Source organism: Budorcas taxicolor, chromosome 17 (assembly GCF_023091745.1).
Source record: "Budorcas taxicolor isolate Tak-1 chromosome 17, Takin1.1, whole genome shotgun sequence".
Taxonomy (NCBI): domain Eukaryota; kingdom Metazoa; phylum Chordata; class Mammalia; order Artiodactyla; family Bovidae; genus Budorcas; species Budorcas taxicolor.
This window is the reverse complement of record NC_068926.1, coordinates 1275464-1288976: the sequence shown is the minus strand read 5'-3', so window position 1 is coordinate 1288976 and position 13513 is coordinate 1275464. Positions and strand designations below refer to the sequence as shown.

At 38.5% G+C, this 13513-nt stretch overlaps 1 protein-coding gene across 1 annotated transcript in view; it reads right to left on the bottom strand.

The window, feature by feature from the left end:
- Positions 1–13513, bottom strand: part of CPE (carboxypeptidase E) — a 149251-nt gene that overhangs the window by 39171 nt on the left and 96567 nt on the right. The window contains exons 2-3 of the mRNA XM_052654910.1: positions 7195–7391; positions 5357–5524 (exon numbers count right to left, since the gene is read on the bottom strand). Of these exons, the coding sequence (XP_052510870.1) occupies positions 5357–5524; positions 7195–7391 (365 nt within the window). The remainder of the gene's footprint in view (positions 1–5356; positions 5525–7194; positions 7392–13513) is intronic.

Below are 13513 nucleotides of genomic sequence, written 5' to 3'. Positions count from 1 at the left end.
GTGGAAGTGCATACATGCACATGTTTTCATCCACCCAGTCAATCTATGTTTTTTGATTGATGCATTTAACCCATTTACATTTAAAGTAATTATTAATATGCATGATACTTTTACCATTTTACTAATTGTTTGGGGTTTATTCTCTGTAGGTCTTTTCCTTCTCTTGTGTTTCCTGCCTAAAGAAGTTCCTTTAGCATTTGTTTTCAAGCTGGTCTGGTGGTGCCTAATTCTCTTAACCTTTGCTTGTCTGGAAAGCTTTTGATTTCTCCATCAACTCTGAAGCAGAGTTTTGCTGGGTAGAGTATTCTTGGTTGTAGGAGCTTCCCTTTCATCACTTTAAATGTATCATGCCATTCCCTCTGGCTTGTAGAGTTTCTGTTGAGAAATCAGCCTGATGTGAGTTCCTTTATGTTATTTGTTGTTTTTCCTTTGTTGCTTTCAATATTTTATCTTTGTCTTTAATTTTTGTCAATTTGATCACTATGTGCTTTGATGTGTTCCTCCATGGGTTTATCCTGCCTGGGACTCTGTGTTTCCTGGACTTCGTTGACTACTTTCTTTTCTACGGTAGGGAAGTTTTCAGTTATTATTGTCTTCAAATATCTTCTCAGGACCTTTCTCTCTCTCTTCTCCTTCTGGGACTTCTATAATGCAAATATTGCTGCATTTAATATTGTCCCAGAGGTCTCTCAGGCTGTCTTGATTTCTTTTCATTCTTTTTTCTATATTCTGTTCTGTGGCAGTGATTTCCACCATTCTGTCCTCCAGGTCATTTATCTTTCTGCCTCAGTTATTCTGCTATTGATTCCTTCACATCTTCTCCATTGTTTTCTCAAGATCCTAGATCATCTTCACTATTCATTACTCTGAATTGTTTTTCTGGAAGGTTGCCTGTCCCCACTTCATTTAGTTGTTTTTCTGGGGTTTTATCTTGTCCCTTCATCTGGGACATAACTTTCCGCTTTTTCATCATGATTCGGTTCAGTTCAGTTCAGTTGATCAGTCGTGTCCGACTCTTTGTGACCCCCATGAATCACAGCACGCCAGGCCTCCCTGTTCATCACCAACTCCCAGAGTTCACTCAGACTCACATCCATCGACTCAGTGATGCCATCCAGCCATCTTATCCTCTGTTGTCCCCTTCTCCTCCTGCCCCCAATCCCTCCCAGCATCAAGAGTCTTTTCCAATGAGTCAACTCTTCGCATGGCCTAAGTACTGGAGTTTCAGCTTTAGCATCATTCCCTCCAAAGAAATCCCAGGGCTGATCTCCTTCAGAATGGACTGGTTGGATCTCCTTGCCGTCCAAGGGACTCTCAAGAGTCTTCTCCAACACCACAGTTCAAAAGCATCAATTATTCGGTGCTTAGCTTTCTTCAAAGTCCAACTCTCACATCCATACACCACTGGGAAAACCATAGCCTTGACTAGACAGACCTTTGTTGGCAAAGTAATGCCTCTGCTTTTCAATACGCTATCTAGGTTGGTCATACCTTTCCTTCCAATGAGTAAGCGTCTTTTAATTTCATGGCTGCAGTCACCATCTCCAGTGATTTTGGAGCCAAAAAAACAGTCTGACACTGTTTCCACTGTTTCCCCATCTATTTCCCATGAAGTGATGGGACCTGATGCCATGATCTTCGTTTTCTGAATGTTGAGCTTTAAGCCAACTTTTTCACTGTCCTCTTTCACTTTCATCAAGAGGCTTTTTGGTTCCTCTTCACTTTCTGCCATAAGGGTGGTGTCATCTGCATATCTGAGGTTATTGATATTTCTCCTGGCAATCTTGATTCCAGCCTGTGCTTCTTCCAGACATTTCTCATGCTGTTCTCTGCATAGAAGTTAAATAAGCAGGGTGACAATATACAGCCTTGATGTACTCCTTTTCCTATTTGGAACCAGTCTGTTGTTCCATGTCCAGTTCTAACTGTTGCTTCCTGACCTGCATATAGGTTTCTCAAGAGGCAGGTCAGGTGATCTGGTATTCCCATCTCTTTCAGAATTTTCCACAGTTTATTGTGATCCACACAGTCAAAGGCTTTGGCGTAGTCAATAAAGCAGAAATAGATGTTTTTCTGGAACTCTTGGTTTTTTGATGATCCAGAGGATGTTGGCAATTTGATCTCTCGTTCCTCTTCCTTTTCTATCCTATTAGCTTTCTGTAATGTGGTTTTTGTTTTAGCTGCTATGGGACTGTGGTTCTTCTTGCTTCTTCTGTATGCCCTCTGATGTAAGAGGCTAAAAGGCTTGTGTATGCTTCCTGATGGGAGGAACTGCTAGTGGGAAAAACTGGACCTTGCTCTGGTGGGCAGGCTCAGTAAAGCTTTAATCCAATTATCTGCTTATAGATGTGGTTGCACTCCCTCCCTGGTAGTTGTTTGGCCCTGAGCAACCCAGCCCTGGGGTCTATGGGCTCTATGGTAGAGTTAATGGTGACCTCCAAGAGGGCTTTCATCAAGGATGACCATCCCAGACTACTGCTTCCAGTGTCCCAGTCCCTGTGGTGAGCCCCTGCTGACTCACGCCCCAACAGGAAACCCTTCATTTTGGTTCAGTCTTCTGTGGAGTCACTGTTCCTTTCCTCTGGGTCTTGGTGTACACAAGATTTTTGTTTGTGCCCTCCAAGACTGGATTCTCTGTTTCCCCCAGTCCTGTAGAAGTCCTATAGTCAAATCATACTGGCCCTCAAGGTCAAGTTCCTTGGGAATTCCTAGTCCCTTTCTTGGATCCCCAGCCAGGGAAGCCTGATGTGGGGTTCAGAATCTTCACAACAGTGAGAGAACTTCTTTGGTATTATTGTTCTCCAGTTTGCAGGTCACCCACCAGCAAGTATGGAATTTGATTTTATCATGATTGCACCCCTCCTATCATTTCTCTGTGGTCTCTTCTTTGTCTTTAGATGTGGAGTATCTTTTTGTGGTGGGTTCCAGTGTCCTCCTATTGATGGTCATTCAACAGCTAGTTGTGATTTTGGTGCTCTCACAGAAGGAGATGCTCTCATTTCTTAGTTATAACAGACAGCATGGGCAATGGGGAAAATTTGGGAAGATAGCCACACTAAGCTTTCAGAACAATTTTTCATTTCTGTCTTATGCCACATCACACAGGACTATCCTCTTTTCCCTTCTGATTACCCCTGCCCTTTTCTTTTCTAGCCCTCCCTTCTCCCAGGAAAGGTGGTTTAGGAGCAGAAAAAATGAAGATCTGTGACTCAGAAGCAAGTGTGTTTAAGTCACCCATTTATCAAGTTCTGCCAAAATCCTTGGCCCCAGACAGCCCTTTCACAGACTAATCCCCATTTATAGACTCAGCCCAGGTTTCTGGGATGAATTCTAAATATAGACAGGAAAATTTTAAGAATTTTAGACCAATAATCTGAGACTCCCTTTCTCCTGGATCTTCTAACAAGTGTCTCAGCCATGTGCTGAGTGCATGTCTGGAGCTCCAGCAGCTGGTTTTCAGATGTTGTGATCTTCTTGGCAGGCTGGATTGAACTCATTCATAATAGGCTTCAAGCCTACTATATGTTAGATTCAAATAGGAATTCTAATTCCTGTAATCAAGGGACTGAAATCTAAAATCAAAAAGAAAAACAGCTGTATAAACAAAGAGTAATATGACATATACAAAGTTCTACATAACTATAAGCACCAGGCTGGAAGTATATATAAAGAACATAAAGGCAGGCTTAACAGAATGTCTGGAAGAGCAGAGAAAGGCTTCACAGAGGAGGTGATATGGAAGGAAAGTGAAAAGGACTGTGAACAGCTGGAATAAGCACACATATAAAGATATAAAGTTATTAGAAGATGGTACACTTAAGAAGTACATGGCATATCAAAGCCAGATTAAGGAGTGGCTGAGCTGGCAGCTGCTAGGGGCCAAGGGAAATTTGAATGGTCCTGGAACTATAATAAAATGGAGACACTGTTCTTTCCAATCTCTCACTTGGAAAGGTAGTAGAAGAAGTTGATAAGTAAGAGTGGAAATGCCAGGAAAGACACAAGAGGCAGAGGGACCAGCAGTCCTCACCATTCCTCCATAATGGGCTCACCTCCCCTACATGGAACTAAAAACAGTGTTCAAACAGTATAAGCTTCAAACTCAGTGTTTAGTGGGTGTGTGTGTGTCCATTTGACCCTGTGGTCCATAATAAAGCACTGAGAAACAATGCCGACACAGTAGTAAGAATTCTAGATCCTGGCCTCAAGCACTTTATATGTACTAACTCACTTAATCCTCACAACCACTCTATGTAATAGATACTACAATCATCTCCATATTTCAAATGAAGATAAAGAAGCACACAGTTGTTAAATAACTTTGCAAAACTCATACAGCAAGAACAGAACCAACATTTGAACCAAGGTGGCTGCCTCCAGAATCTTCACACTAAACTATCACAGTGGTTTCACATTTTGAGTTTTTACTTTATTCTTTGGAGCAATGGAGACCTGACAAGTTTAGAGATTTTAAGCAATAGAGCATTTATTTCTGTATGAAGATCACTCTGGAGGAATTTGAGAAGACTAAAAGGAGTTGGAAGAGGCTGACCCCAAAACAAGGATGGCGGCTACCTTCCTCATGAGGACAGAAGACCATAGGGCCTGAGTTTTCAGAGGAGAGAGAGGCTGAGAGTGTCATCAAGACCTGGTAACATGTGTGGGGAGTAGTGACAGACAGAAAATTCAAGGTCTTAATGATCGAGTAAATGAGAGAATAGTGTTTTCTTAGGAAAAGATTTATTTCTGGCCATGCTAAGCTTGAGGCCCTAGATGTCACCACATAAAGGGACTGAGTGAGTAAGTAAAGAGATCTGGGAGAATCTGTATGATCAACAACATACTGAAGGTACAGAAGAGGATAGAAACCCAGGGAGAGAAATAAGGGTAGCAGATGGGACCCTAAAGGCCAGTGTTTAAGCCAAGGCAGAAAAAGCAGGGAAAGAAACTCAGAAGTGATTTAAAAGGTACTAGAAGAGGTAGAAGAAAGTAGAGTTGTGCAAAGCAGGAGAAAGTTCTGGAAAAGAAGAAAATGTCAACAGTGTAAAATCCTGTAGGAGAAGCAAATCAAATGTGCTGATAAAGGGCCCCTAAATAGGCCAAAAATGCTTTCTAAACAACTGGGTTCCTCCCTCCTGCCCCTACTGTTACATTCAATGTCATAAATTCATGACCAATTCTAGTCGCAGGACTAGTTTCCAGGCCCCAGGCTCCCAGCCTTGACTTTCACAGCCACGGGGAAGTATCCCATAGAGGCATTCATGACACTTCTGCATCCTTCATTGTTATGAAGATAGTAGATGTATTTCCTCAGACTGGAGGAACAGAACCCAAGAAAACCATACATGTTCTCTACCTTTGTGTTTTGATCCACAATTTTCTTCAGATTTTTCAATAGATGATTATTTGGACCACCTTCTTTCTCATTAACATAAACTATTCTGTCCAGGTCTGGAAAGTTCCGGTTCAGATCTATTCCCTGGGCATTGCTTCGACCCACGAACCAGTCCTTCAGCTCACCAAGCTGGAAAAAAATCAGAGGAAAATCATCAGTTATTTATTTAAAGTCTTCATTAATGGCTTTTAAAATAATTTTTAAGACTATTCATTTCAACAGTATCCTCCTACAGTGGCACTTCATTATCTAACTGATACACACATGAAAGTATCAGGTTTAAAGCATTTTTTATGGATATTTTCAAAACATTCTCAATGAACAATATTTTAAATGTTAATTATATATACAAGATATTCAACATCAAACTGCATATATGTTAGCTACTAATGTAGATGGCACGTCTCACAAACTGCATATATGTTAGCTATTAATGTAGATGGCATGTCTCACAGCACACTACTCTTTACTTGGTTTAAGTAAAATGCTCACTGTCTGAAAACCACAGCAATCTACTTACAAATATTTGAAAGAATAAATTACTAAAGAAGGTTGGGCACTTAAAATGAGTTTAATGTGAATTATTTACATATTACCTCTCTCTTATAGTCTTAATGAAAAAGTGTGAGCTCTGTAACTTCTGTTTCAACTTTGTAAATTGAAAATTTTCTGCTTAATTCTAAACACTTCATTTCGCTAATGATATAATCCAGAAACTTAATAAATTTCTAGAATATTTATTTATATTCCATTTTTTGTTTTACTATTAACACTAAATCTCTAATACAGAGATAATGTCCATATTCTTAAAGTCTTGTAAGTTCAGATAGCTTAGACTGTGAGGAATTGAAATCTATGAGACAAAAAATAGCAATGACAGTTTTTTGTCCATCCTGATATTCCTGAATATCAGTTTAAAACAGTCAATAATTTAATTCTCTATGTACTAGAATATACTAGAATTTTTCTCTTCATAACTTTAGAAATTATATCAACATTGTACTTATAGAAATTTACTGTTTGGGTTTTTTACAAGGTCAAACGGTAATTGGATCTTTTATTTTTAATGTACAAAACAAATTCTTAGCTATAGATCAACATACTAAATATATGCTTCAATACGTTCCCATTAAACACAAAAATTATTTCAAACTGTAGGAAACAACAAATAAAATGTCCTGCATCCCTGTCCAAACACTTAATTATGAAAATGTAATTACTACTCATTTTCCCTAACAGTTAAAATTTACTAAATTAGTTTTTTTATTTATGTTAGGAAGGTTTTGTTCTGTTTATTTGTTTCTTTTTTACTTTATGGATCATGCATATCAATAGATAAGAATAGGATTAAGCATCCATAAAATATTATCTAGCCAAATATCCTTATTTCTTGATTTCAGTAGATGACAATATGATATCATCTCATTTAGAAACATCAATGTCCTCACTCTTCAATACATGGGAGTAGATAGCTGTCAATCTTCTGGATTTTTAGAAAGAAAGTAACCTAGTGACAAACATGAATGAATAAACATGATTCATTTAACAACAATAACCAAACAATTAAATATTGACTTATAAATTTTCTCACTTGGAATTTCTGTGGACAAAACCCTCACCCATCATTCCTTACCTTCTGAACTTTTTTATTACCCAGAAACCGAATACCATTTCACTTATACTCAGCCCTGCACTCTCTGTAAGCTTCATGTGAGCATATATTCCTTGTCTATAAGTATATATGTACAAACCTTAAAAAAAAAAAATTCATGCTCTGCTGTGATCTGACCCATACCCACCTGAGATGCTGCCTTTTCAAAGCCATCAGGGTTCAGGGAAGGCATGATGTGGATTCTGGTGTTATGGATCAGCTGGACAATTGTCTCATTCCCTTTTTGGTACTCATTGCACAGGTACTGGGCCAGAAAAATGAGCAGCTCCCGTCCGACAGCTTCATTGCCATGCATATTCCCAATGTATTTAAATTCAGGCTCACCTAAAAGCCCAAAAATAAATAGTATAGAGACTTTTTCTATCATACCAAAGAGAAGGCAAATAACACACAGTGTAAAAAAAAAGTTGTACAGTTACTAACTTATTACACAAAGATTATAACTTCTTTGCCCTCCACAGTTGATGTCTAAGAAATCTAATGTAAGCATAAAATACTTAACATTTCCCTTCCATCTTTTGAGTTCTTTCTTCCAAGTCTCCCACTTATTGTACCCTGAATTTTGACCCCCAAAATCATAAGCCTAAATCCTAAGTTTGAATGTAATTGTATCTGGAGATATGACCCTTAATGAGGTAATTAAGGTTAAATGAGGTCATAACCCAGAAGGACTACTGCCCTTATAAGAAAATGAAGAGAGAGATAGAAGAAGCAAAAAGAGCTACAATCCTAGAGCCTGCAAAATTAAAGCAACAATCACAGAAAGTTAGACAAAATGCAAATGCAGAGGATTATGTCCTAGATGAAGGAACAAGATAAAATCCCCAGAAAAAAAGAACAACTAAATGAAGTGGAGATAGGCAAACTTGTAAAAAAAAAATTTTTTTTTTTTTCAGAATTATAGTGAACATGATCCAGGATCTCAGAAAAAGAATGGAGGCAAAGACTGAGAAGATGCAAGAAAAGGGTAACAGAGACCTAGAAGAACTAAAGAACAAACAGAGATGAACAATACAATAACTGAAATGAAACATATACTAGAAGGAATCAATAGCAGAATAACTGAGACAAATGAGCAGATAAGTGACCTGGAAGAAAGAATGGTGGAAATCACACTGAAGACCAGAATAAAGAAAAAAGAATGAAAAGAAATGAAGATAGCTTAAGAGACCTCTGGGACAACATTAAATGCACAAACATTCACATTATAGGGGTCCCAGAAGGAGAAAGACAGAGGACATGAGAAAATATTTGAAGTCATGATAGCTGAAAACTTCCCTAATATGGAAAAGGAAGCAGTCAACCAAGTCCAGCAAGCACAGAGAATCCCACACAGGATAAACAAAAGGAGAAACATATTGACACATACCAATCAAATTGACAGAAACTAAGACCAAAAAAAAAATATTAAAAGTAACAAGGGAAAATGAAAAATAACTCACAAGAAAACTCCCAGAAGGCCATCAGATAATTTCTCAGCAGAAACAATGCAAGCTGAAAGGAGTGCCGTGATATATGTAAAGGTGTGAAAGGGAAGAATATATAACCAAGAAAACTCGACCCAGTGAGAATCTCATTCAGATTTGATGGAGACATAAAAAGCTTTACACATAACTAAAAGCTAAGAGAACTCAGCATCACCAGACCAATTTTACAACAAATGCTAAAGGACTCCTCTAGGCAGAAAAGAGAATAGCAATTCTAAGGAAAAACAATTCTACACATTCAGTTCAGCACAGTTCACTCTGTCATGTCCAATTCTTTGTGACTCCACAGACTGCAGCACACCAGGCTTCCTTGTCCTTCAGCACCTCCCAGAACATGCTCAAACTCATGTCCATCGAGTTGATGATGCCATCCAACCATCTCATCCTCTGTTGTCCCCTCCTCTTCCTGTCTTCAATCTTTTCCAGGATCAAGGTCTTTTCCATTGAGTCAGCTCTTCTCATCAAGTGGTCAAAGTATTGGTGCTTCAGCTTCAGCATCAGTCTTTCTGATGAATATTCAGGGCTGATTCCCTTTACATATGACTGGTTTGATCTTCTTGTAGTCCAAGGGACTCTCAAGAGTCTTCTACAGTGCCACAGCTCAAAAGCATCAATTTTTTGGCACTCATGCTTTCTTTATGGTCCAACTCTCACATCCATATATGACTAATGGGAAAACCATAGCTTTGACTAGATGGACCTTTGTTGGAAGTAATGTCTTTGCTTTTTAATATGCTGTCTAGGTTTGTCATAGCTTTTCTTCAAAGGAGCAAGCATCTTTCAATTTCATCGCTGCAGTCACCATCTGCAGTGATTTTGGAGCCCAAGAAAATAAAGCCTCTCACTGTTTCCATTGTTTCCTATTTGCCATAAAGTGATAGGACCAGATGACATGATGTTTGTTTTTGAATGTTGAGTTTTAAGCCAGCTTTTTTCATGCTCCTCTTTCATTTTCATCAAGAGGCTCTTTAGTTCCTCTTGCTTTCTACCATGAGATTGGTGTCATCTGCATATCTGAGGTTATTGATATTTCTCCCAGCAATTTTAATTCCAAGGTGTGCTTCATCCAGCCCAGTATTTCGCAGGATGCACTCTACATACAAGTTAAGTAAGCAGGATGATAATATACAGCCTCAAAATACTCCTTCCTCAATTTGGAACCAGTCTGTTGTTCCATGTCTCATTTTAACTGTTGCTTCTTGACTGGCATACAAATTTCTCAGGAGGCAGGTAAAATGGTCTGTATTCCCACCTCTTGAAGAATTTTCTACAGTTTGTCGTGATTCACACAGTCAAAGGCTTTCGTATAATCAATAAAGCAGAAGTAGATGTTTTTCTGGAACTCTCTTGCTTTGTCTATGGTCCAAATGATGTTGGCAATTTGATCTCTGGTTCCTCTGTCTTTTCTAAATCCAGCTTCAACATCTGGAAGTTCTCATCTCACATACTGTTGAACCCTAGCTTGGAGAATTTTGAGCATTACTTTGCTAGTGTGTGAGAAGAGTACATTTGTATGGTAGTTGGAACATTCTTTGGCATTACCTTTCTTTGGGATTGGAAGGAAAATTGACCTTTTCCAGTCCTGTGACCACTGCTGAGTTTTCCAAATTTGCTGGCATATTAAGTGTAGCACTTTCCCAGCATCATCTTTGAGGGTTTTAAATAGTTCAACTGGAATTCCATCACCTCCAGTAGCTTTGATTGTAGTGATGCTTCCTAAGGCCCACTTGCTTGCATTCCAGGATGTCTGGCTCTAGGTGAGTAATCACACCATCATAGTTATCTGGGTCATGAAGATCTTTTTTGTATAGTTCTTCAGTGTATTCTTGCCACCTGTTCTTAATATCTTCTGCTTCTATTAGGTCCATATAGTTTCTGCCCTTTATTGTGCCCATCTGTACATGAAATATTCCCTTGGTATCTCTAATTTTCTTGAAGAGATCTCTAGTCTTTCCCATTCTATTGTTTTCCTCTATTTCTTTGCATGGACCACTGAGGAAGGCTTTCTTATCTCTCCTTGCTATTCTTTGGAAATCTGACTGTTTCCATGTTGAACAGTTCTATGATTACCTATAAGACCTTCTAGAACTAACCAAAGAAAAAAAGATGTCCTTTTCATCATAGGGGACTAGAATACAAAAGTAAGAAATCAAGAAATACCTGGAGTAACAGGCAAGTTTGGCCTTGGAGTACAAAATGAAGCAGGGAAAAGGCTAACATAATTTTGCCAAGAGAAAGCACTGGTCATAGCAAGAGATGACTTTATCATTGGACTTCACCAGACAGTCAATACTGAAATCAGATTGATTATATTCTTTGGAGCCAAAGATGGAGAAGCTCTATACAGTCAGCAAAAACAAGACTGGGTGCTGACTGTGGCTCAGATCATGAACTCCTTATTGCAAAATTCAAACTTAAATTGAAGAAAGTGGGGAAAACCATTAGATCATTCAGGTATGACCTAAATCAAATCCCTTACGATTATACGGTGGAAGTAACAAATAGATTGAAGGGATTAGATTTTATATACAGAGTGCCTGAAGAACTATGGACAGAGGTTCTACACATTCAAACTATTATATCAAAACCTCATGGGAATAGGAAACCCCAAAGCTACAAAAGATATACACACACAAAAGAAAAAGCAATGCAAACACAAAATAAAGATGGTAATCAAACCACAAGAGATGAGAACAAAAGAAGAAGAGAAGAAACAAAAGACCAACAAAAACAAATCCAAAATATTAAGCAAATGGCAATAAGAATACACATCTCAATAATTACCCTAAATATAAATGTACTAAATGCACCAACCAGAAGACATAGACTGGTTGTGTGGATTTAAAAAACAATGTCTTTATATATGCTTTCTAAACAAGACCTACCTCAGACCTAGGGACACATACAGACTGGACATGAGGGGTTGGAAGAAGGTATTCCATGTAAATGGATATCAAATGAAAGCTGGAAAATCAATATTCATAGCAGAGAAAATAGACTTTAAAACAAAACTGTTACAAGAGACAAAAAGGGACACTACATAATGATCAAGGGATCAATCTAAGAAGATTTAACAATTGTAAGTATACATGCACACATCATAGGAGCACCTCGATATATAAGGCAAATAAGAACAGCCATAAAAGGAGAAATTAACAGTAACACAGTAATAGTGAGGGAAGTCAGCACCCAATTTTCAACAATGGGCAGATCATCCAAACAGAAAATCAATAAGAAAACACAGGCTTTAAATGACAAATTAGACCAGATGGACCTAATTGATATTTATAGAGCATTCCATCCAAAACCAGCAGATTACACATTATTTTCAAGTGCACATGGAACATTCTCCAGGATTGACCACATGCTAGACCACAAAGCAAGCCTTAAAATTTAAGAAAACTGCAATCATATCAAGCATCTTTTCTGATCACAACACTATGAGATTAGAAATAAACTATAGGAAAAAATATTTTAAAAAAACACAAACAATCGGGGCTCAACAATATTCTACTAAACAACCAATGGATCACTGAATAAATCAAAAAATACCTAAAGACAAATGAAGGTGAAAGCACACTGATTCAAAACCTATGGAATGCAGCAAAAGCAGTCATAAGAGGCAAGTTTACTGCAATACAATCTTACCTCAGGAAACAAGAAAAGTCTCAAGGAAACAACTTAATGTACATCTAAAACAACTAGAGAAAGAAGAATAAGTAAAACTTTAAGTTAGTAGAACCAAATAAATCATAAAGATCAGAGCAGAAATAGATGAAACAGAGACCAAAGAAGCAACAAAGATCGATGAAACTTGAAGCTGGTTCTTTGAAAAGATAAAAAAGATTGATAAACCTTTAGCCAGACTCTTCAAGAAAAAAGGGAGAGGGCTCATATCAATAAAGTTAGAAAAGAAAAGGAAGGTACAATTGACACCATAGAAATACAAAGGATCACAAGAGACTACTACCAGCAACTGTATGCCAATTAAATGGATAACCTGAAAGAAAAATGGACAAATTCTTAGAAAGATGAAGTCTCCCAAGACTGAATCAGGAAGAAACAGACTAATCACAATACTGAAATTGAAACTGTGTTTTAAAATTTTCCAATAAACAAAAGTCCAGGACCAGCTGGCTTCATAGTTGAACTCTATCAAACATTTAGAGAAGACTTACTATGTATCCTTCTAAGAGGATTAACAGTCATGTAGGAAGGCCAGGGTTCCCCAAGAAGCAGGAGGAAATAAACTGCAAGTGGCAGACATTTTTTTCTCTTCTAATTCTGTGCTGTCATGATGTCATCTGGTTCTGCCTGAACTTAACTTTTCTCAAACCTTGAGCTAACCCATGAGTTTTTCTCATGGAAATGTTTTAATGATGTTAATGAACTATGTATTTGCTTGGAAATCTGCCTTTCTTCAAGATTCGTGTCAACTGTTTTATGGCCCAGGACTACTCCCTTTGTGCCAGTGCTATCTCAAAATGAATGTTGTAGGTGAGGGGGCCATGTGCAACTCTCTCAGTCTTGAGATATTTCTTTTATCTGATTAGCAGCTGCAGTGTAGGAGACCTGGGTTCGATCCCTGGGTTGGGAAGATCCCCTGGAGAAAGAAATGGCAACCCACTCCAGTATCCTTGCCTGGAAAATCTCACGGACAGAGGAACCTGGTGGGCTGCAGTCCATGGGGTCACAAAGAGTCGGACACGACTGAGCAACTAACGCTTAATGCTAACAGGTATATAACGCTTTGCTAAGAGCTCATCCGACGAGTTGACTCATTGGAAAAGACTCTGATGCTGGGAGGGATTGGGGGCAGGAGGAAAAGGGGACAACAGAGGATGAGATGGCTGGATGGCATCACGGACTCGATGTACGTGAGTTTCAGTGAACTCCAGGAGTTGGTGATGGACAGAGAGGCCTGGTGTGCTGCAATTCATGGGGTCACAAAGAGTCGGA